Source organism: Empidonax traillii, unplaced genomic scaffold, assembly GCF_003031625.1.
Source record: "Empidonax traillii isolate 1590-97213 ecotype Southwest subspecies unplaced genomic scaffold, ASM303162v1 scaffold306:size632451, whole genome shotgun sequence".
In the NCBI taxonomy this organism is placed as follows: domain Eukaryota; kingdom Metazoa; phylum Chordata; class Aves; order Passeriformes; family Tyrannidae; genus Empidonax; species Empidonax traillii.
The window spans coordinates 92,987-118,229 of NW_020955499.1; the positions used below are offsets into that span (position 1 = coordinate 92,987).

Below are 25,243 nucleotides of genomic sequence, written 5' to 3' on the forward strand. Positions count from 1 at the left end.
AGTCAGCACCCCCAGGTCCCAGAATCCTCTCAAGTGAAACAAGAGGCAATATCAGGTCTTTTTGTGACACCTAGAGACACCCATAAATGCTGAACAACTGAGGGAACAAATCCACTCCAGATGCATCACTCAGTCCAGACCCCCTGAAAATATAATTGCACATCCCCCAGCCTTAGAGTACACAAAATTCTGCCCCACATCCCATTTCCTTTCTTTTAACTACTTGCAAAACATCCAGAGATGAGTAGAAGATGTTTTCTAGGTAGGAGGAGTGATTTCTGGAGGTGCAGCTGAGCTCTGCACTTTATAGACACGAGCCATGGAAAGGCAGGGGAGGGGCATGATGGAAAGAAATGGGATAAAGGACAACTATCCCAGCCATTCTGGTGCCTGTTTGGAATGATGTTTGCACCCCAGCTGGCCCTCACCAGCCCCTAGCAGGGGTAGGATCACTGTGTCTTGCTCCATCACCTCTGTCCAGAGCCAGGTGGAATCAGCACTGATTCCAACTCAACATGGGAACAGCACTGAAATCCTGGGGCTGGCCCTCAATTATCTCCATTCTGCCCTTCCAATTATTCCCTCTGCCCAAAAGCTCTGCCATGCAGCTTGAAAGGGGTTCAAAGAGCACATTCAAAGGGTGTTCCCTGCTGCCCATTCAGGATGCTGTGGCTGCCATCTGCCAGCCTTGGCAAGGCTCTCTCCGCAGTGAGGGAAGGGGAATTCCCTGTCTGGGTTCTGAGGTCCTACCCACTCTGCCAAGTGGGAATTTGGGCTGGCAGCTCCACCCTTCCCTAGCAGTTGGACTGGCAGGGAAAGTCGAGGCACTGGGATAAACAGGGCTGGTCTCCTCCACTTCCCAGCACTGAGTCTGGCACCAGGGTTAGTGTAATTGCCATCCAAAGGCCAACTTTTAGAAGGTCCACCTTTAATAAAAGAAGAGATAATCTGGCACCTTTGGGGGATATTTTATTTTAGGATATTTTATTTTAGGATATTAATTTTAGGAGCCATGAACCATCTCCTCAATGAGGGTGTCTTTGCTCTGGCTTCACAGGGAGCCAATAGAGGTTATTAAATTAATGATGATCACAGAGCAGTTCTTGGACCCAGAGGGTTGTGTGTCATAGTCACAACTTCTGCAGCACAAGATCCCTGCAACAGTCCCGCCTCAGGTCCAAAAACCAGGCAAATACCACTTGAACCAACAAAATCAGAGCCCTGGACAGTTTATTCCTACTCCAAAAATCAACAAGATAGTGAAGCCCTAAAAAGAAAAAAAATAGCACAACAGTCATAAACCTGACAGGTGAAAGGATTATTTGGGTTGGGTGGAGGTTTGAACTTTGCGTGGTCTGTGGTGATGAGATTGATAGACAAGGAGGAAAGAGATGGAAAAAAAAAGGAAGGGAAGAAGGTAAGGAAAGAGAAAGAGAGAAAAGAAGGAAAAGAAAAGAGAGAAAGAAAAGAAAAGAAGGAAAGGAAGGAAGAAAGGAAGAGAGTAAGAAAGAAGAAAGAAAGAAAGGAAGGAAGAAAGGAAGGAAGGAAGAAAGGAAGAAAGAAAGAAAGGAAAGAAAGAAAGGAAGAAAGAAAGGAAGAAAGAAAGGAAGAAAGAAAGGAAGAAAGGAAGAAAGAAAGGAAGAAAGAAAGGAAGAAAGAAAGGAAGAAAGGAAGAAAGGAAGAAAGGAAGAAAGGAAGAAAGAAAGAAAGAAAGAAAGAAAGAAAGAAAGAAAGAAAGAAAGAAAGAAAGAAAGAAAGAAAGAAAGAAAGAAAGAAAGAAAAAGAAAGAAAGAAAGAAAAGAAAGAAAGAAAGAAAGAAAAAGAAAGAAAGAAAGAAAAGAAAGAAAGAAAGAAAAGAAGGAAGGAAAAAGATTTTGTGGTTATTTTCCAGAAAAAAATTTTTGTGGTTATTTTCCAGAAAAAGAGGAAGGTGTCCTAAAAGATGAAAATGAAAATGAAATTTCTATTCCAGGAGAAACTAACACTGATTTTCTCAGCTGGGGAATCAACATTGAAAACTTTTCCAAAAATGGCATTTCCAAAATATTTTTATGCTGAATAATTAATAAATATCTATTCAAGCAAAGTTTTCTATTTAAAAGATTTATTTTGCTGATGTCAGTTAATCCTCTCCTGATAAAACACTATATCAATGATGCCAGAAGGCTGGAATACATCACCATACCAAATGCAATCTCACATGTTCTGAAAATGAAAAAAATAAAAGAAAGATAAACTAAAATTCCCATGGTTTATTTTGTTTTATTATGTACTACACATATTTTTTAAGGGAACTGAGTTCCCCATGGAACATTTTGGTCCTGTTTTGTGGTATTAAACTTGCCAAATCAAATGGGTTTTATTTGTTGTGGTAAGGTGGCTGTCAGGTAAGGGAGGTGTGTTTTGAAGAGCTCAAAAGAGGATTTTTTTTTCTCATATGAGTACTGTCTTTACCCTGAATAAAGAAGGTGCAGTGGTGAAAAAGATCTTGATAGAAAAGCCCTTTCCTTTGGAACTGTGGGGTGAGTTGGAGACCAAATTTTCCCTTCAGAAGTCCCCTAAAAAAAACCTCGGTGGAAACATCCTCCTCCTTCCAGCTCGGCCCAAAGAAGGAGATTTTAAAAAATCCTTGCGGCGACTCAAAAAACATCAACAGGAAAATTCCCAGAGTGAAGCCAAATTCCCAGAGTTCAGAGCACCTCTGAAGCCTCCCTGTGTGCAACGCTTAATTTGTGAAGGCCAGCTTCAAAAATCACTTATTTCCTTAAAACAGGAGGGGCCTGGGATTCTCCCCAGGAGAAACGTGGGGGATTGTTTAACCCCATTTCCCTGCACTCCCGTGGGCTCACACACGAAGGTGTTGCCAGGCTGTTTTCACAGGGAGAGGGAAGGAGCCTCTTTCTACCACAGGTGCAAAAACACGGAATGAGACCTGTCAGTTTTGGGCAGGAAAACACAGGCAGGGAGACAAAACTGCCAGGAAGCCTCAGCTTTTTCTTGAAGACCCCGGAGCTGCGCCGCAATTTACACTCTGCTCTGGTATCAGCTCCTGCTTGTCACTCTTAAAGGGGGTTTTTATGCCTCAGCAAGTCCTTTAATTTTCCTTGAGTGGCTCCATAAATGCAGGAGCTGGTACAGAAGTGCAGATTTTGGGGAGGTCTGTTCTGGGGGGGATGTTTTTGTGGCCAGGCAAGTGTGAGTTCCTCCTCCTTCCCCGCGCAGATCCAGCCCTGGCTCCTCTCCAGTCTTATGGATGCTCCCACCTCCAGCTCCAGGCCTACCATTAGCTGCAATATATACCCAGTCACTTGAGATTACTTCCGTGCTAATGGCTCAGGAAAAGGCTTTCCAAGAGCTCCTTATGTTTGCACCACCAGGCAGCTGGAATGTTTCAGGAGCGAGGGTTGCAATGAGCTCTTGGGAGCTGCCGGAGGAAATGCCAGCAGAATCAGAAGGAGGAAGGTGCCCCCTCTGGAGCTGCAGGGTGGAGGATGAGGGTTTTTTTTTTTTCCTCTTCAAAAAGAAGCTGTAGATGTAGGGTTGGGGTTAAAATATGGCAGAGGAATGTGGGTGGACTCCAGAACATCATAACACTACGTGTCCTTGTGATTTGGACTTCTGCTTTAGTTGACCGTCCCCAAATCAAGTTCTGTGAGTGTTGCACAGGGTCTGAGAATCTTAAAATGTTTAGAAAAAAAGGTTTCTCCCAGCTCCCAATAACTTTCAAGGCCTCAAAGTTGAATAATTCAGGTAAAACTCTTCATCCTGGCTGGCTGGGCCTGGTTTCACAGCTTCAGGTGGTTCAGGTGGGCTCAAAATTACCAGTCTCAGATAAATCCGAGTGTGGTGGAGACCTTTGCCTTTCCAGAATAACTGGATTTCCAGAATAACTTTGATTTCCAGAATAACTGGAAATCAAACAGTTCAGCTGAGTGAGTACTTTGAGAACTGATGAATGACAGGAAGATGGATTGAAACACAGTAGGTTCTTTCCAGTGGCATTTGGGAAAAACAGATTCAGGCCAGCCCTTGCTTTCCCAAAATGTTCAAGCACGGACATCAGTTAAGGGCTTGTCCACAACACCCACACTTTTTGGTTCTTGACCAGGTACAACTTAAAAAAGCCCTTCTTGCTTTCTAGGAAAATAACCCACCTAATTATTCCTACCAAACCACCACAGTGGAGGCTGGATTTTCCTCCTTTGCATTTTCCCTTATCTTGTCTGCCTCCTTTTCCTCCTGATTCTTCTAATCTGCAAAATAAGGCCCTGGCCACACTGAAAGGGTGTTCCTGTTGACTAACAAAGGTGACTGAGAGATGCTTAAGGCAGGAGGCAGTTGGAAAGGATGGGGCTCTCATTTTCAAGGCTCAGGTCCTTCTGCCTTGGTCCAGTCAATAGGAAACCTTGTAAAGGACAACGTTATCCTGCAGGTCCTTCCCCCCAGCCTTTCCCTCGTTCTCTCTTTAGCACTTAATGGGACAGTTCCCAACTTTTCTTAATCCAGGATTGTTCCTGCCTCCTCCTTGAGCCTTCCAAGGGGAAACCTGACAACTGTACAAGGCTTTGTTTGCTTTTTGGGGGCTTTTTTTTTCACCCCTCAACACCAACCAGGCAAACAAAAGGGATTTAATCTGCTGGAGTCAGCGGAGTCTTGTTTTTTTTTCTGGACATGGACTCTGTCCATGTCATGATGCCAGGAAACATAAACTACAACCATCTCCCTTCCTTGACCTCCTGTCAGCAAAGCTCAAACCACTCTGGGATCGCTCAACATCTCATTTCTCAGCCAGAGAGGCTGTTTCACGAGGCAGTTGGGTTCCTTTGATTTACCCTCACACCAACCATTCGAAATGTCCCAGAGCACCTTGTCTCACCTTCAGCTGTTCCTCTGGGGGGCCAAATTCTCCTAAAGGCTTGGTGTCACATCTGCCAGCCCTGTCAGATGCTGTGGGTTCCTCAGATTGCACCAGCACACTGTGTCTGTGCAAACGAATCACATCCACGTGGACTGTGGTGGGAATTCTGACACCCTGGGTTGTAACCTGGAGTTGGGTGCCTGCCTTTGAAGGTCACCCTGGCCTCCCATCCCCAAGCCCAAGCCAGCAGGACTCACAGCCCTGCCCTTCCCACCACCGAGCCGAGCCCGAATCATGGAAAATCGACCGAGGGAAGGGTACAAGAGGGAACACCCCCGTCTTCCCGCAGATCCACAACTTACATCCGTGATCTTGGGGTTGGTGCACTTGCCCTTGGTGCTGGACAGCTCCAGCCACTGGCTGTCCTGGGCTGGGCAGTGCTGCTTCAGCGTGCACTGGTTCTGTCCCTGGCACCAGCCGCACTCGAAGTCGGGGTCGGCTTTCAGGCAGAGTCCACAGCTGTCCCTCATGGCCCCACACTTGTACAGGTGAACTGCAGGGACAGCAAAAGAGGGCCTGAGGGACGCAGAAAGCATGGGAGAGGGTGGGGATGGCAGAGGGGAGGATGAAGGGTGGGAGAGAGGAAGGTGTTCCAGGCTGCTCGTCCCACAGTCAGGGTGGGACCTCTCCAAGGAGGTGAGTACTGGGGGAATAAATGGGCACATCCTTCTTGAAAGAAGCTGCACCTGTTAGGGTTCATCCCCCAGGAAAGGGGGATATTTATGGAAGATGGAAGCAGAAAGAAGATGAAGTACGGAGAGGTTTGGGGGAACTTTGACTGGGCAGGGATTGGCCTCAGTCCCTTCCTTTTTCAGAGACTGAATGTCATAAAGTGCCACCTATAACCAGCCTCAACCTCAGCACTTAATTCTAAAATGATTTTCTAGACCAGGTCAACCCACAGCTTAAACCTGGGGATTTGTCCAGGGTGAAACTACCTAGAACTGTGTTTTTCACTGCCACTCAGGTTTTTCACTTGACAGAAGTAATATTAAAATAATTATAGATTATATACTATATACAAATGTATAGTATAAATAGAAACTATTATATATTAGTATCTTAAAATATAATATATAAAAATGTATTATATATAAAATATTGTAGTATAAAATATAATAAATAAATGTAAAAATATAGTAAAAATACTTAATAGTAAATGCATAATGGTTCACTCTGAGGCTGAATCCAGGGATTCACAGTCAGCTTTTCCCCCTTCTCCTGCTCCAAAAATTGAGTCTGCTTTACATTTTGAAGCACTGAGTTGATCCCCCTCTAATACAGACAATGATTAATGCTTAGCTCCAGTTTGGGCTGTTAAGTGATTAGAAGCACTCAGAGCTTTTTCAAATAAAGCCTAAAGATGTTGCAGCCCTCCTACGAAACAAGATCATGTTATTTATCCTTATTTTGCAGCTGTGTAAGCTGAGGCCTGGCTTGCACAGGGGACTGATAACAGAATTGTCCTCCCAGCAGATGAAGATGACACAATCAAGGCTCTCAGACTTGGGGGTTTTCTTTCTGTATTTGTGGGCACATTGGGGGATTTCTTTAGGAAATGGGGGATTTTCCCTCTGTGCCTGTAGGTGACCAAAGTCTCATCTGTGGTTAACACTACAAACAATCCTAAAGCTCAAAGGCTCTGGATACATGTCCTGAAAAGCTCTGTCTCTTCACACCTGCACCCTAGAAGTCAGCAAGTGTTGGCCAATGCTCAGAAACTCTTTATTTCTCTAGTCTGAGTGCAAGAAAAGTACCCTAAGTACCCCAAAACAAAGCTTGCAAAGCTTCTGTGACTCACAGTGTGCCACAGACTGCGAGGATACAGCTTTTTCCTTAATTTTCTCTTCGTTTTCCTCAAATTTGCTGAGTTGTTCTGCTTGAGACTCCACCAGTGAGCGTCTCTGCAGGCAGTTTGGTTTAGGTGTGGGGTCTCAGCCTGCCAGCCCAGCCTGTGGGATGCTGGATGTGAAAGGAGTGGCATCTTGGTGACCTGAAGGCAGCTCTCTGTGTCCTCAAGAGCACGTGCTAATCTTCCATGTGGTACATCCACGGGCACAAGCCTAAGCTCTCCTCCTGACCCAAAACATGATGACATCATGCAAACTACTCATTTGGGACAGTCACCAGCCAGTGACACTTCCCAGATTTTTCCTGGTCATTACTCACAACCTTTTGGCTTTGAATAACCCAGGAACTTGTAAGTTCTTGGGTAGGTTCTTGTGCCAAGGACTAAACACCACAAGATGTCCCTTGGCTTCATCCCCTGGTCTGGTTTATGTTCCCAGCAACTAAAGACAGAAGTTTAATGAGTGGATTTAACCCTGTAACAAGTTGTGGGGGGAGAGTTCAGGACCTTTGGCATCCAGACCGGTGATTTGAACGCACTGGCTGCTGGAGAAAGACATCAGAGAGGTGGGAGCAGGGGGAGAAGGACAGGAAGGGGTCGAGCCGTGGGAAGAAGAGTTGAATTCTGTGTTGCTCTCCAGCTTCCATATGGTGTTGGTGGGAACCTCACCCATCACCCCTCGTGCGAGCGTGAAACGGTGCGAGAGGAGTGTGGGAGTACCTGACGGGGAGGGATGGAGTGGGAGGAGACGTGGAAAGTGTCCAGGAGAAGGTAAAGAGAGGGGGAGGCAGAAACTTCTGAGAGGTGGTGATGTGAGAGGGAGAGAATCTGCAGGTCTGAGCTGCAAATGCAGAGCAGCCAAGAGGAGGGGTTGCCTGGGGGGAAAGATTTCAGGGTGGATGGGCAAGAAGGAGGAAGAAGACTGTGAATGGACCATCCATCTCCAGCTGAAGCCCCTGCTGGATGCGCAGGGGTCCCCCTGTGAGGGGCACATCAATCCCATGCCATCAGAGGTGGTTGAACAGAGCCAGAGCTCTGGGCAGGAAGTGCCTTTCAGACCTCTTTTCATTCTCATTTTATTTTGTTCAGAATGTTCCCACTAAAGCTGAAACCTCTGTGGCCCCCCCTCTCCCTTCCCCTGTTCATTACTAGAGCCTGGTCTCCTGGCATGTTCACTTGAAGAGCATCCTTGCAGGAGGAATAAAGAGGGGGAGAAATCTGGAGAAGGAGGGGCAGGAAAAACCAGACACATACACACAAAAAAAACCCCAAACGTGAGGAGAAGCGGGAGGCGAAGAAGATGAAGGGAGAGGGAAAGCAACACAAGTGGGAAGGGAGAGTCGCATTTCCCAGGTGGAATGAGAGAATTGCAGGGCTGGAGGCGGGGGGGGGACGACACAAAGCACACAAAAATTGGTGATTTGCAGAGTGCAGAGAACAAGTGTGCCTGTACCAGACAGCACAGGGAGCTGGTGGCGGCTTTGTTAAGTGTAGGGAGCGCTGCTGCCCGTTGCTAAGGTTACCACTTCCAAGGACAAGTTGAAATAACTCCTTACCTTTGTTCTGTGCTGGGTTGTCAATGTTGAAATTCCCGTTCCACACGACAGTCAGCTCCACTGGCAGGCTGTTAATCTCCATCCCTTCGTAGGAATACTGGAAGTGGGAGGGGAGAATCAAAATAAAACCCCAAACACGGAGTTACGAAGTGCCCAGAGGTGGGGAGGGGACGGGGCGAGGCAAGAGGTGCTGCTGTACCATGGAAACAAGAGAAATGGAGCTGTCAGACACCTTCCCAGTCACCATCACCTTCCACAGTGCCATGGGATGCTCTCAGAGCTGTGGATCTCAACCCATGCCCCTCTCAACAGCCCTTTGAGCCATTAGGGGAATATTCAGAGAGTCACGGAATTACAGGTGTGGGTTGGAAGGGACCTTAAAAATCATCCAGTTCCACCTCCCTGCCATGAGCAGGGACAACTTCCACTAGACCAGGTTGCTCCAAGCCCTGTCCAACCATGCCTTGAACACTTCCAGGGATCCAGGAGCAGCCACAGGTTCTCTGGGCAACCTGTGCCAGGGCCTCCCCACCCTCACAGGGAAGAATTTCTTCCTAATATCCCATCTAACCCTGTCCTCCTTCCACTTAAAGCCATTCCCTGCGGGTGATAACTTGGAAATCCACCTTCCACATGTTGAGAACAGCTCTGAAATCTATTTTGCCAACTCTTGGGTGCACTTGAAGGTGTAAACAATACATTTTGGGTCTGTCTTCCAGCTGTACCTCTGCTGTGTAATCCATAGGTGCTGAGCACATATATGGGGTTACCTACACTAGGGGGGTTTTGAAGGACTCTGGAAGATGAATGACATCTCAAAAATCAGGGAATGGGCCCATCATGGAAAAAAAAGGGGGGGAAAATGGTGGTTCTGTGTAATTACAGACCTGTCAGCCTAACTTGGCTTCCCAGAAAGAAAGTACATCAAATTATTAAACAATCAATTTATAAGCACCTGCGAGATGATAAGGTGATAAAAATCAGCCAGCACAGATTTGTCAAGAACAAATTGTGTCAACCCAATCTAATTTCCTTTTTGACAGGCTTAATGACTTTGTGGATAAAGGGAAAGCAGCAGATGTCATTTATCTTGATTTCAGTAGAGTATTTGCTACTGTCCTGCAGGAGATTCCCATAAACAAACCAGGGAAATGTGAACTAAAAAAGCCACCAAAAAGTTTATGCAAAAACTGTCAAAAAAAGGGGAAAAAAAAAAAAAAGTCAGATAACTCCATGTCAGGCTGGGAAGATGTTTCAAATGGAATTTTATCCTGGATCTGGCATTACTCACTATTTTCACTACTGACTTGGATGATAAGCTACAGATTTCATGAATGACACTGTTCTGTTTGAGGGTGCAGGGTTAAGAATTCAAAACAAACTTGGAAAATGGGAGAAAAACGGGCCAAAATCAACCAACTGAAATTCAAAGCAGGCGAATATGGACTATTTTTGAGTAGGAGAAATCAGTGCAAACAGCTATGAAATTGGAGTGACTGACCAGAGAGACTGGGGACTGCAGAGGATCATAAACAGATTGTGAATCAACAGTGCCAACAATGCTGCCAAAGCGCAAGCAATTCTCACTTGGGGATGGACCAGACAGAGTTTGTTCCCATATGTAAACCCCAGGATGCAAACATTTTTCCCCACTCAGAACCAGAAAGGCTTCAGCTGGAGCGAGGAGTATCCAGTTTCCAGCAAATGCATCTTTAAAAAAAAAAAAAAAAGAGCCGTAGAAAACTTCAGAGAGAGCTGGACAGATTTAAACAAACACTTGTCAAGGACAGGCAAGGTTCACAGTGGTGGCCTGAAGGAAGGAAAGGGAAGCTGGTCTCTGGAGGCCCTCTCCACTTGGAGAACTCTCTGACAGTGCTCTTTTTTTCAGCTAAATTTTAATTTATCTTCAGCCGGTTCACAGAGGGTTCACCCATTGCCCCTCAGATCCCACTGCCAACCTCCATCAACAGCTTCCATCCCACACTCCACCAAAAGGCAAAAAGCCTCATAAAGGGAGAGGAGATGGCTGATTAAAGGGCAGAATGGTGAACAAAGCAAGAAGGGGAGAAACATTCCATGTCTGCTACTATTACTGAAGGATTTACCCTCCTGAGAGCAGGAATCTCCCACTGCACTGGGATCTACAGGGGGACAAACTCCCACTTTGAAAGAAAAAAGATGTTTTCCCCACTAAAAGATTAAATATAACTCAGCAAGGTGTCTGGTTTTGTTGGGCACATCTCAGAGAGCCTGAAGTCTCAATGTGATTTTCCACAGAGATGCCAAAGCTCTGAGCCTTTACAGGAATTTTTTCCTGTATCTATTAATTGCCATATAATTGGGAGTAAATCATAGATGGTGATTCCTGCCCATTACAGCAGAGTGAGAGCTGGTTTCTCTTCGGACAAACTAAACACAATTAGCCATTAATCTGCAAAAGCCTGTGATTATGATCCAGTTGTGGGGTCTCTATGGGCATAAGCTTTGTGGTTTCCATGGGAGTAGAGAGCAGCCACAGGTTACCCTCTGCAACAGGGCTGTTCCCTCCAGTCTCATTCAGCATTTGCATTTTGATGACACTTTTTGGTGTCACTGCCAGCGAGATGCAAGATGATGCAGAGCTGCTTGGACTCACACCACTGGCTGTTCACAGCTTATCCGAGCTTGGAGCGAGGATGGGGAGACAGGAGTGGGAAGGAGGGCGCCTGAAAAGTAGTGAATAATTAATCTCGTGCCACTCAGCAATGCCTGCTCTGCACAGAGCTTTGAAAGTGCTGGTTGGGAATGTGAAAGGGGATATACAGAACTCCTGGTCACCCTGCAGTCAGATGAGTCTTAGGAAGTGCTACGTTCTGCCTCCCCCAGAGCCTTGTGTGTGTGTTTTGGGATTTACAGAATCCCAGAATGTGCAGAGCTGGATGGGACCCACGAGGATCATCGAGTCTAACCCTTAGCCCTGCACAGAACCATCCCCAAGGGCCACACCACGGGCCTGAGAGGATCATCCAAACATTCCTTGAGCTCTGGCAGCCTTGGTGCTGTGCCCACTGCCCTGGGGAGCCTGTTCAATGCCCAACCACCCTCTGGGGGAGGAACCTTTATTTAATATCCAACCTAAACCTCCCCTGACACAACTTCAGGCCATCCCCTGGGTCCTGTCACTGCTCACCACAGAGATCAGTGCCTGCCCCTCCTCTGCCCTCTCATGAGAAAGCAGAGACCAGGCAGGGCTGCCAAGGGACAGGCAGCTGGAGCCCCCCAGATTTCATCCCACAGAGGATCCCAGTGCCATCAGCAGGACTCCAGCTGGGAATTCAGATCTTATCTTGCCTGCAGCACCAGGAGCAAACACACATCACACTTTCTAACTCGGTAGGCTTGACCCAGAACTGGAAATGGATACGAGGCAATAAGCAAGGGCATCCCCATGGAAGAGCTCCAAGGATGAAGCCAGGAACGAGGATGTTCACACTGCCTTGATCTGATCTGGTGGTTCTTGGGCCACGTGGCAGCGAAACAGAGCGATTTGCAAAGTGCCAGCAAGCAAATGCTCCGTCCTCTGCAGACCACAGGAGCTGCTCACTCACTGTGACCCCTCTTCAAAGCCCGCTGAACTCAATGGGAGTCTTTGAAAAGGACTCGCTCAGCTGGGACAATAAGATGGAAATGTGTTTCGGGGAAGAAAAAAAGGGACGGTGCATCGATCTCCGGCACGGTGGAGCTTCCCAGGTGCTCCTGCTGGGAGTGTCCATGCCATTAGGGCCTGTCTGGACACCTTCCCTGGCACAACGGCCTCCAGCACGGCAAAACTGTTCAGAATGTGTAAATCTGCCCCCTAAACCTGCCCAATCTGGATCACAATCGCGAAAATCAAACCGAAGCACAAAATTACGGGCAATTCAGAGGGCAGAAGGAGTTGTGATTCACTTGAACACCCAAGTCCCTTTTTTTTTTTTTCTTTCTGCCTTTTAAACTCTTTCCTTGTATCAGATACTTCTGCAGTTTGTGCAAATCCATATCCACCCTTGGCCACTCGCTGTATCCTGCTGGGATGTTGTGTCACAGGGTAAAGCCCTCGGGTAATTTGGCTTGGGCACACTTGGGACGATAAATGAAGAGTGACTTCATGATGTTTCCCCTTTGTACTTTAAGGATGTCCAGCAGTGGGGAAACATCTGCAGACAAGCAGTGTTTTAGCAGTATTTTAGTGTTAGTCTGTTTTCCCTGACACCACTTTTGTGATTAAAGCTCAGGCCTGAGGATTGACTTCTGTACCTGGCTCCGCCACCAACTCCTTTTGTGATCCTGTGCAAATCATTGAATCCCTCTCTGCGTCATTTTTCCAGGCATAAACTGAGCAGCAGTTCCAGAGCTGGGACTGACTTTTTGTGTCTGGGTATCACCCAGGTCAACAGAACCCCTGCCATGACTGGGATTTCTGTGACATTTGAATGTAGACAAATAATAAAAATAATGCGTCATAACAATTGAGAGGTAGATGTGCAAGGGTGGCATTCCTGCCCATGGCAAGGGGTTGGAACTAGATGACATTTAAGATGCCTTCCAACCCAAACCATTCTACGATTCTACAACTCACAGCCCCTGTGCTTGTCTTTTGGCCACCCATAACTGTGTTTTCCCACGATTTCTGTGAACAGCTCCTCTTTTTTTTTTTCCCCAGCTCTGCTTTTTATTGGGTTTTTGGTGTTTGGCTTTTTTTATCACTTGCTCCTCTGTGAGCCACACCACAGAGTCAAAAGCCACTGAGATTTCTGGCTGAAGTGCAATGATGTGACAAATAGAACATCCTTGCTTTCCCATCTCTAAGTCACGCAGTGCTTTCAGCTGCACCATCTCGGGTCTCGTGGCACACAGACCTGTGAAGGGCTAGAGACAAATTATCAGCAGGGATCTTGCTGTCAGGCATCAGTACGTGCACCCTGAGTGTGCCAAGGCCAGGGGTGGGCAGGCTCACACCACCCAAGGGTAGGGGATTAGTCACTGAAGCAGCGAATGGCAATAATCATGGCACGCTCAGGTGGGTCATCCCTCACCCATCTCCCTCTTCCTCGTGCCAAAGGCTGATAGTGCTGGGCTGATTGCAAGTGCTGGGGCTCCCACTGTCTCCCACTGGGAAGCTTGCTCTCTGCCCTGATACATCCAGCAATTTCAGCCCTTCCTGCTGACATTTTTACTTGCTTATTTATATGTCTTCTTAGCTCCCCTCCCTTCTCATTTCCGCCCATCACTCCGTGTCCAGGCTGTTGGCAGAGCTATCACAAAGTGCAATAAGGATTGGCAGGTAGGGCATCTCTGAGTGATAATTGCATGCCTTGGGTGGTGTGACAGGGGACAAAACCCAGAGCTGAGCGTCTCAAACCGCTTGACAAGAACAATAATTGTCCAGAATTGTGCTGCCTTTGGTGACTTATCGCTGTTATCAAATGAAACATCTCCAGGAAAGGCGGGGAGAGGGGCAGATCTGAGTCCTGACTGGGCTGTGCACCCATTAGGGACCATCAGAGCTGGATTTGACATTCCTGGCACACCATGTGATAGGCTGGTCCCACCTGGGTGTCCTTAGAGCATCCTTAAACTGAAGTTGGAGCCACTTAGAAAAGTGCCTGCTTAAGATGGTTCCGATCCTTGGTGTAAACCCTGAGGGATCAGGAAATGCAAGGCAAGAGTTAAGGCTTGTCCCTGATTTTATCCTGTGTGAAAGCGGGAAAAAAATCCTGCATTTTGCAGAAGTTACTGTGCAAGAAGCAAATCTGAGCTTGTTGGTGCCTAATGTGTGATGAAAGGGGGGAGATCTTGAGGTTTAGGATGGAAAACAAGGCAAGAGCGACTGCTTGGTCTAACGTGCACCACCAACAGATCTGCTGGCAGGACAGCATCCCCTTCAGGGACACACCATCACAGCACATCCTCCCACCCTCCTCTGGACCTTCTCCAAGCCTGCAATGCAGGTGCTACATTCACTGCCTCCTCCAGCAACTGTGCTGAGTAAAAAGCTCTGCCGAAGGGGGTTGATTCAATTTGCAAACAAGCTCACTCGGCTGTTTCTAAAGCCAGGTGACCCCCGGAGCAGAGGCTCATTGTATCACAGTGGCTCCAGGCTGAATGCTAATTCTGGCAGGGAAGGGAATAATCATGATGGAGACATATCTCCAGCACTCCTTCCCTATTGTCTGTGTCCTCTGCCACCTGCTTAAACAGCCAGGGCTTCTCTGTTCCCTTTTTTGTAGCTGTGTGAATGTTGCTTTCTTTTGTCTGGCTCTTCCCTTCCACATCTCTTTCTCTCAGTGTCTGGCAAATTCAGAGCAACAATGAAACAACATTTCTCAGAAATAAAATAAAAGAAAAAAGAAATCAGAATCAAAGCACCTTCAAAAGAAAAGGGGAGAAAAGGAAAGAAAAGGGAAGCAAAGAGAAGGAAGAAGAGGAAAGTGAGGGAGAGTGAAAGGAGAGGGCAGAGGAAAAGGGAGAGGAGGCAGAAAACAGCACAGAAAAGGGTTGATTTTATTCCCAAATGAGCCTCTCTTCCAGGAGAAGAAATAGATCCACTTGAGCCACCCCCAAACAAGGGACAAGCATCCTACAGACAACACACAGCAGGGAGGTCATGGACTGCCAGTGCCTTGGCATCAGCCCGAGGCTCAGCCCTGTCACCCTCTGCAGCTCTGGCACAGCCTGGAGTGTTTGTGGTTCAGGAAAACAGACATTACAATCAAAATGGTGCAGGAACAGCACTCAGGCATTCCATGAGGAAATCCATCTAAACTCGTGGAACCCCCACTCCCCCAGTCCAAGGCACTGGCAGCTTCCTGGGGCAGGCAGGTGGTGTGGGAATAGTAACCATTGCCTCTCAAACCCAGAGACATTTCTTGGGTACCACAAAAGCCGAGACTGGCTGAAGTTAATCTCCTGCTCAGCCCAGCTGTGCTTAAAATCATCCTGAGGTAATTCATGCTAATGCCTGTGTGTGCCAGAGAATTCCTGACTCTAGAGGGTCTTTAAAGGTCTCTCTTCCCTGCTAAGGCTCTTTGGACAGATATATAATCTCTGCCCATGTCATGTCCATATAAGACCCCTTTTTCACCATTGTTGAAGAAAATACTTCTTTAAAAAAGCATAATGCCTTCTTAACTTCTAAGGCCACCCGTTTCTGTGCAGCCTCGAACCTGGGAGCCCACAGGTCATTAACCAGTAATGAAAATCAGGAGGAGGGAGGGAGAGGGACAAAGAAACAAACGAAAGAGCCTCATGGGGAAGTCGATTGTTTGCAAATGATCGTGAAATGTGTGAACTGCCTGCGATGTTCAGCTGGTGCCTAATGCAGCAGAATATGTTGTGACAAGCAGTGCCCAGCAGTGGAGTGGCAGAGCTGCGGTGAGGTGGCTAAAGCCCGTAATTAGCTCCTTGACTAATAAATCATCCCGTGAAAAATGACTCAAATGCACCTTTTGGAGACATGAACCTCGTGGAGGAGACTCTGGAGAAGTAGAGACCACTGCTGCAGGTAGGAACAGCTCCTGGCAGGTGACTGATTTGTCCCCAGAAGTGGCATAGCTGTGGTGACAGCACTGTGGTGACTCACACAAGCCCTGGGAGGGGGGTGGTCACTGTTCCTGTACTGCAGATGGGAAGTGGAGGTGAGCAGAGGGGAAAAAGGGACTCACCAAAGGGCATGTGGTGAGTCAGTGGCTGCGGGAAGGTCTGACTCAACCTAAGGCCAGCTTGGACAGGGCTTGGAGCAGCATGGTCTAGTGGAAGGTGCCCCTGCCCGTGGCAGAGGGTTGGAATGAGATGATCTTTAAGGTCTCTTCCAACCTAAACCATTCTGTGATCTCACCCTTCTTTTGACCCATCACATCAGGCTGGTTATATTTCTATGTCCCATCACCAAACCCCTGCAAAATAACCTGAACTCTCCATCTGGAGACCCTTTTAGTGGCACTGTGAGGACATGAGCAGGTTAAGCTGACAATGATGGCTTGTGGATCATGGCTAAGGTGCTCCAGCATGGCCTAATACCGGGATACAGAGCCAGAAGCAACTACTGTGTGGTGACATCAGCCAGTCTGATGAGCAAAAGGGGCAGTTTTCAAGCTGCCAGCCAACCTTTCCTTGACTGTGGTTGGAATCATAGAATCACTGAGGCTGGAAAAGGCCTCCAAGATCATCAAGTCCAACCTTTGACCAAATACCCCCATGCCCACTAAACCACACTGGCAAGTGCTATGTCTCCACATCTTTTGAACACTTCCAGGGGTGGTTACTCCAACCACTTCCCTGGACAGCATGTTCCAATGCTGAACCACTCCTTCAGTGAAGACATTTTTGCTGGTGTCCAACCTGAACCTCACCAGCACAACTTGAGGCCATTTCCCCTTGTCCTGTTGCTTGTTATCTGGGAGAACATACGAACCCCCACCTGGCTAAACCCTCTTTTCAGGGGATTATTGGGAGCAATAAAGCATCCCTTGAGCCTCTCCTTTAGATTAAACAGCTCCAGTAGCCTCAATAAAAAAAAAAAAAAAAAGGGGGCTGTGACACCACCCAAAATCCCACTGGGACAGTGCTACGGGCACTTTTGGCCCCTGTACCCTCTCCCAGGCACACAGAGCTCGCTCACCGAAGTGTTCTGGCACTGCACACTGGAGCTGTTGAACCTCAGGGCTGGCACCCTCTGCTCGCTGCCCTGGATGTTCAGGATGCACTCGTAGCCCCTCTGGCCCGACTGAGGCTGGGGCAGGTTCTTGGCCTTCAGCGTGATGGGTTTGATCACCTCCACTGGCACCAGGATCTTCTCGGCCTGCAGCAGCTGGGGGCAGTCCTGGGGAGAGAGCAGACAGCACATCCAGTCAGCACATGGCTTTCCCCAACCCCAGGTGGAGCCCTCTGATGCTTCTCAACCTCCTCACTTTGCCTGATCACAAACCCTCCGCAGCTCCCCGGACCTCGGTCCCTTCCAGGGGATTTGGGGAGTGTTACAGGGAAGGCTCAGATAAACAGCAGAGGAAGGATTTCTTTTACAGACCATCCTTTTCTATCTCCCTTGCTTACACTGCAGACTTTCAGCCTCCAGGACCCAGGGAAGCCACCTGTGGTGCTGTTTAATACCTTCTCTGTTACTCAGGTAATGGAAAAGGAATCAAGGAATCTCTCCATGGGTTTAGTCCAGTCACAATGCCATGATAGAAGCCAAAACCCGAGCATAATTCCTTGCTTCCCAACACCATTATATAAAAGGCACAGCTACAACTAGCTCCAACAAGATGCATTGCAACCTCTGGATTCAAGGATGTTAAAAAGAGAGTTTATTTCGGCATAGAGGAGGGTAAAATATTTATTACAGGCAGATCCATCTCCCAAGAAACGGCTGTTACACCCTGTGTGGAGATCCCTTGGAAAGGCTCACCAAAGGAGCAATGCCAAGGGGATGTTGTTGATGCCTCTGGGTGGGTCCCTCACAAAGGTGGAGGTGTGGGCACCCAAAGGTGCCACGCAGGAGGCTGCCCTCAAGGTGTCATTAATTTGCTCAGCTTTAGAGTGTCCACGTGCTGCTTCTTCACAGCACAGTCAGACAAGCTGTCACATTCATGGATTCTAGGAAGCTACCACATCTTTAGGAAATTACTGCAACCTTTTCCTGGCTAGTCCAAGGCCGTTTAATATAAAATGGGATCCCTTAAATAAACCACTGCAACAGGCCACAAAACAAAAGGCATAGACCACACCCCCTGTGAGTGCCTGCCTATCCCCCCCCCGGGGTGATGCTTTTCAACTCCCAGGTGCCAAGGTCAGGTCTGTCCCCTCCTTTTCACATTTGGCACACTGTTTGCTCTCTGTAGAGAGCTCCAATATCATGATGGTGCAGCCACCCTGCCCAGTCCAGGGAGCAACACCATTTCAGCCTGTCCTGCCTGAGATTAAAGCCAGGCCCAGTTGGGGCCAGCAGAGAAAGGGAACTTACTTGAAGAGGTGCAACCCTAATTTGTAGGGATGGGCCAAAGGAAAATGACTGTTTCACGGGAGGAAAAGGAGGGAAAAGAACTGAAAAGTTCAACAATGGAATTTATGGCTTACTGAGAGCCTGGGAGCTTAGAGCAGATGGTGGGAGCATCTTACTGAAGCAAACAGCTTAGGGAGATAAAGAAATGGATTAGACGTGTAACATCTGCAGTGTTACATCAACCACGAGCAGAATTACAAGAGCCAGCAGTCATGACAATGCATGTGTGACTTGATCCAGGGGGAAAATGCAGTAACCACCCTGTGCATCCCTGCAGCGAGGTCCAGAAGCCTTCCTCACTCCCAAAAAGGGTCGGTCTGTCTGTCCTGCTGGGAATGCCAGATGGAAAAGTCCTTCAGGGCCACTTAGGCCATCAGGTTGACCTGTCTGGAAGGTGTAAGCATTGGAGGTGGAAAGGAAAGCCCATGGGTGACTGCAATTCAGGGATGAACACCACTGTGACTCTCTGCACTCGTGGGGGTTGAGGTTGGAGAGGTTGAGGGGCTACACCCTGTTCCAACATGCTCTTCTCTTGCTGCTGGGCTGCCAAGTGATGAAACATCTCTAGGGAATCACTAATGCTCAGACACAGTGGTTAAAGGGCCAGAGAAGTTTTTTCCTTGATTCAAGAGCAAGGCTTTACCATCTAGAAAGTCGTCCCAACCTTGAGTTCAATGGTCCCACTCACCAGTGTAAAGGATAAATGCAGGGTTAAGTAGATACTCTACATGAGAAAATGAGGTATAAACTACAACCTCGTGTGATTTAGATCCATAAAAACCCAGAGGGCAGGGCAAGAAGGTGGTCTAGGCCCCATTAAAGCAAGATACCACATGTAAACACCATTTGGGACTAAATGGTTTCAACACCCCCTGACCCTTCCCCGTCACCTGCCCAGCATGTCCTGGGGGCTTCTGCATCAGCTTCCTCTCTTTCTCCTGGCAGAAGAAAAGACCTTGGCAACATCCTCTACCTTTTTTTTTTTTTTTTTTTTTTCCAGTAGAGAGAGAGATGCATTGGCAGAGGGAATCAGCGGGACAGGAGGATGGGCAAGCCGTATCTGCCGCTGAGCAGCCGTTTCCCCAGAGCGGGCATTTCGCTTGATGTCTGTCAAACAGCAAAGCCTCCGATGGGAGCCGGAGGATGGAGGTTGGAGATAGCCCACCCTGTTTACCTGCAGGCCAATCCCAGCTCTTCAGCCTGGTCTTTCTTGTGGAGCTTTATCCCGTCCCCCTCCACCACTGGTGCTGTAACCTTTCCGATAACACTTGTTTCAAGTTCATTAACAAGCCGTGATTGAGGCAGCCCCAAAACAGGATTCGTTTGCATATAAAAAGCTTTGCAGTGCTGTGAGGAAGTTCATTATAGATAATTGAAGAGGCAAGCGCCATAAAGAGGAAATCCTCCCAATGTGGCTTTATCTGATTGACCTAATGTTCTTCCTAATTGAAACGGGGAGGGGAAGAGGCAATTTGATTGGGCGTTGTGCTGCATAAAACCTCAGAGCTTGGACCAGGCTCTGGGTTCAGATTCACACAGAACTCATTTTGCAGCCTGTGTCGAGCTTTGGGTGCCTGGCCAGGTTTGTATTTTTGAGGGGAAAACAAGAAGCTGCTCAGAGCAGACTCAAGCAGAAAGATCCTTAAAAAAGAGTTATCTTGAGTATTTGACAGTGGAGGCACTTTCTCTGCACCCTCCTCCTCTGCAGTGGGCATCACCTAGGCTGGAAAAGTAGGGTTTTCACATGATGTAGAGGAAATAAAAACACCCTGTCAACAACTGCACCAAAGAAGGGCACAATCCCACCCCTTTTGCCTTTGGTATAAAATAAATTAAGCCTTTTGCCCGACTCTGAGGGCAGCTGGTTCAGAATCCAGAGAATCGTTGTTGACTCATTTTGTGTGTGTAGCTTCATTCTATTCCTTAAATGCTTTCAAGTGAGTCAGACCATTTAAAATAATATCCCCCACCATTGCCAATTACTCCTATCAGCAGCAAAGCACACCTCACATCACCAAAATTTTGCCAATTACCAAGTCAGGGAGCTTTTGCAGTGAAAACACTGCATGAAATGGGCTGGACTCATTGGGTCGATGGTAGTTTGATTTTCTTTATTTATAACTCCTCGCAGAGTGGCTGCAAATGTGTTTTGTTGTAGCTTGCAGAAATAATAAAAGTCTCAGAAATATGAGAACCTTTTCTCTCCCATATGTGTTATGGCCTCCATCACAAAGCCTGAGTGAGTCCCCAGTGAGAGCCATCAGGAGGACTCTGCTAAAGGGAACGACAAAAACTCTCTGAGGCCGTGTGGTCTTAGCCCTGAACTAATTAGTTGGGTTCATTTACGGGGCTTTATACATCCAGAGTTATGATTTCATGGAAATTTCATCCTGCTTTCTCCCAGTATAAGCTGGAGACTGACCAGATTCTCTGAGTTATCATCCTCTCCTAGGAATGAGGCATTTAGGGATGCCTCACAGCCTTGTGGGGAGACATGGGTTTTATTCCAACCTTATTTTGTACAGTTTCACCCTTTGCTACTGGTTTTGGCCAGGGTTATGATCTGAAGTGTCATCGAAGTGTTTTCCCCTTTCCAAAAGACAATGGGTTCTATCTACATTGAATGGGAGACATTCCACGTGGGAACAGGCAAGACACCCCTGAAGGTTTAACACAACGACCCATCCACCCATCAACAGTCTCCACCTTACACTGCTGTCCCAGTTCACTCATCTTCACATGTGCATCTCTCCTCACACAGAGCATCCAGCTGAGGGAATCTTTCCCTCATACTGGCTCCTCATGATCCCTGGTAGCACTGGCTGGATCTCCACTTAGAGCTCACCTATCACTGACTGCTTTGAAGGAATCTCTGGCAAGATAAACTCCACCCTTGGCAGCGGAATTTCACCCTTCCTTTCCCAGAAGAGTAGGAGGAATCTCCATTCAGGACCAGACACAGCCACCAGCACCAATTCCTTCCTTTCTCATCTCAAAGCATCCAGTTCCCTTTTTCTTCTGCCATTAAATCCGTTTCCTCACCCTCAGCTTTAGGAGTCGTTTTTTTTTTTTTTTTTAAGACTTTATTTTCCATATCCCTCATCCACCCACCATCTCTGTGCCTTATCCAGGCCATCTCGCGTGGAACGAATCGAAGGGGGGAGCAAAATTTACTCACTCAAGACCTTTGGGGCCCCCACAAGAAATGAAACTCAAGATTGTTATTTACCCGCATATCACATAAATAAATACATCTTTTGTTCATCTCCTCTGCTGAGCTGCAATGTTCTGTTTTTCCCTGTGCTCCCTGTGGCTTTCTCACCCGCCCACACTGTGCTGTAATCAAGTCAAGAGGGTAAGAGTGGAGAGGCAGGGATTGGGTATTTATAAAGATATCTAGACCACAGCATCTGGATGCTCTGTAAATTAGATTAGATTAGAAAGCATCTTGACAAAACAGAGAACAAGGAAAGAGAAAGAAAAGGAAGGGAAGGAATGAGAAAAAGGAGGGGGAAAAAATAGGCCAAAAAAAGGCAAAAAAAGAGGCAAAAAATCCTCAACCTTTCATTGACTTTGGAGAAATCAGACTTCACCTGGATAAAAAAAGCTGAAAAACAGCACGTTCACAAATAAGAGGCAGCAGGGACTGCCTGGAATACGTTGCCTGAACTTCTCTCTCACACCTCCCCACAGTCACCCGGGGTCAGCGCCCGAGGTCTGTGCAGCAGTTCCCCTGTTCTGCTGCACACAGAGCCCTTCAGGCTCCAGGGCTGACGAGCTGGTTCCTTTGATGAATCACTTTCAAACTCCTGCACAGCTTCCCAGACCCTGGATAATGTGGAGAAGGAAGCAGCAAGGAGCTCAGCGTTATTCCTGGTGAGGGAGGGGAAAGGGGTGACTTACAGTCCACGCTGTGTTTACATTATTACACCACTAATTCTTAACGTCATAAAAATTATACTTAAAATTTACACAAACGGTGCCGGGGAACGTTACTGTGTTATAAAGTGGAATCAGGTCAATGCCTTGTAGGCAGGATTCCAAGCTCCATAAATTTCTGGATATACTTGCCCCAAATTTACATCGGCACCAGCAGCAATCAAACCAGCTCCAAAGGAAAAAAAAAAACGCTCACCCGGTCAAAGAATTTTTTAATGCACCATATATTTTATCTGCACTTCCTAAGTTTACAGTGTTGTTAGTTTGATTGATGGTGTGCTTATTTATTGGCACAGCAAAAGTAATAATACATGAGGAAAATGCTCAGAACTTTAAAGGCAGCTGATGAGGAGAAAGCAACAGGATTTATGGGAAGTGTAAACATCTGCAGAGACAACAAAGGAATAATTGAGTCCTTGCATCTCTGTCACTTCTGGTGGCTCCTTTCTAGTTAAGAGTCTTCCAAGCACTCAGGAGCCAATTCCAGCTGTATTTTGTCAGATATTGCAAGGGATTCTGGTGCCTGGGAAAAGGTGGCTGGTGTTCTGTCTGGGGAAGAGATGTGGCCCCGTTTGAGCTCTGTGCACTCTGGTAGTTACACCCTCAGTCCTGCACAGGACCATCCTCAAAACTCCCACCATGGGCCTGAAGGATCATTCAAACACTCCTGGAGCTCTGTCAGCCTTGGGGCTGTGCCCACTGCCCTGGGGAGCCTGTTCAGTGCCCAACCACCCTCTGGGGAAAGAACCTTTTCCTAATATCCAACCTAAACCTGCCCTGACACAACTCCAGGCCATTCCCTGGGATCCTGTCCCTGGTCCCCACAGAGAAGAGATCAGTGCCTGCCCTTCCTCTGCCCCTCATGAGGAAGCTGATGATCCTTGTGGGTCCCTTCCAACTCAGCATATTCTGTGATTCTGTGATTTCAGTGCTGGCTTGCCCAGATCAATGCACAGATATCCCAGTTGGAGGGAGGGAGACCAGGACATCATGGAATGGTTTGGGCTGGAAGGGACCTTAAAGATCATCCATTTCCAACCCCCTGCCATGGGTAGAGACACCTTCCACTAGACTAGGTTGCTCCAAGCCCCATCCAACCTGGCCTTGGACACTTCTAGGGATGGGGCAGCCACAGATTCTCTGGGAGACCTCACCACTGATGGACAGCAGATCACCAGCTCAGCTGCCAGAGCCTCTTGTGTTCCTGGCCTCAGTGCTGTGAAGGCTGGAGAGTGATGAGCGGTGCTGGTACCCTGGAAGTGGGCACCTTAAAGCAGGAGCTAAATGAAGATAACCAACCTCCTCTCCCATGGATCCCTGCCAAATCCTGCTGATTGGGAGCAAAGTGACTCCCCCAAGGCCATGCAGACAGTGCTGGGAAATGACCCAGGTCTGTTGAGAGCTTGATCCAACCCAGGACCATTCTGCCTCTGAAGTCAGTCCACACATCTCTGCTGATGAACATTAATGATTTTGCCCTCCTTTAATTCCTTATTAATAGAGTCCTTCTTAGCCGGTCCATTATTTCACAAGGATCAAGGTCAGGCTGCCATAATTATCCAAGAGCCACATTTATCCTTTTTAAATAGAGGCACAACATTAGCTTTTTCTCAGCCCTGTGCTGCTTTGACACACTCTCAGAAGGAAAAGTAATGATCCAGAGAGCAGGAGCCTTCTGGTCACTGGATGAGGGGAGTGGACTAGTGACAAAAATAGTGGATGGTTTTGTCATGAGGTCCATCTGCTCACCAGAAAGGGGCTACTGGAGACATGTGAACAGTCTCAATTCTGGTGTTTCCTGAGTTTGGAAATCATAAGAAATATGATCATGTGCACTGAAGAAGGTGGTGTATGTTCAAGAGACAAGATAACCATGTATTTACTGGGAAAAAGTCTGTCATTTGTTAAAGGAAAACCCTGGTAAAGTAAGACAGTCCTTGTGAATAACACATAGAGGAAAACGGGTTGTGCAAAGCTGTGGAAAGCACAGGCAGCTTGTAAAGCAGTAATTAATTTCTTCTCCAGTTACGCTTATTTAAATCTGCACCCTTCGTAGCCAGCCTTCTGTCCTTCTGTAAGGACTTCAACAGAAGTTCACAAGACCTCTCATGGATATTGTCCCTGCCCATGGTAGAGAGTTTGGAACTAGATGATGTCCAAGGTCCCTTCCAACCCTAATCATTCTGTAATTTTTTTGATATCACTGCACATCTTTGCCTGGCACCCCAGCAGTGCTGAAAAGTTTGAGCACTGACATAATACCCCTTTCTGCTCATCCATGCAGGTACCAAAGACATGGACATGTCACTCCTCAACAGAGTTAACTATCCATTTGTGTCAAAAAACAGGTTTTGCATGAGTAAGAGACGTTATCCAACTAAGACTTGCTCAGAAGTGAGAGGAATTCCCATGGCAACACCCTCACATGGGGATTTCTGGTGCATAACAAGAGCCCAAACTGAAGTGTTTTCCTCCTCAAAGAGGACAGAAAGTCTATCTCTCCTCTAAAGCTGCCCAGTTTTACAAAGTTAGGAGGAACTTGGTAGCTTTGGGAGCTCCAGACTTTGGCCCAGCTAAGCCAGGAATTCCCAGTGAGTTCAGAAGTGAACAGAGGAGATGGAGGAACAGCTGGACCGGAGGTTGAACACATAAACCATGTTGATGCAAACCCACTTCCTTCAGAAAGCAGGACAGAAGCCCAGAGAGCCACCAGACTTTGGCTTCCACAGTGGGAAGGTCAGGACCGTGATATCATGGCTCTTGTCATCCTCCCCCTCACCAAGAGCCAGGACAGCAGGAGATAACACCCAAGCCAAAGCAAATGGACTCGAGGCAGGGGAGGAGGGCCTGGGCTCAGCCTCCTGGAGGTGCCCCAAGCAAGGCAGGAGACACATTCCAGCCTCACCTCTTATCTGCAGCTTCAACATCCTGAGAATGTTTCTCCTTGGCCAGGCCCCAAAAGC

At 47.5% G+C, this 25,243-nt stretch overlaps 1 protein-coding gene across 3 annotated transcripts in view; it reads right to left on the reverse strand.

Moving 5' to 3' along the window:
- Window positions 1–25,243, reverse strand: part of LOC114061024 (plexin-A4) — a 440,892-nt gene that overhangs the window by 67,673 nt on the left and 347,976 nt on the right. For all 3 annotated transcript variants that reach the window (XM_027891006.1, XM_027891007.1, XM_027891008.1), the window contains 3 exons: window positions 16,962–17,162; window positions 8,324–8,420; window positions 5,221–5,411 (listed from right to left, as the gene is read on the reverse strand). In XM_027891006.1, the coding sequence (XP_027746807.1) occupies window positions 5,221–5,411; window positions 8,324–8,420; window positions 16,962–17,162 (489 nt within the window). The remainder of the gene's footprint in view (window positions 1–5,220; window positions 5,412–8,323; window positions 8,421–16,961; window positions 17,163–25,243) is intronic.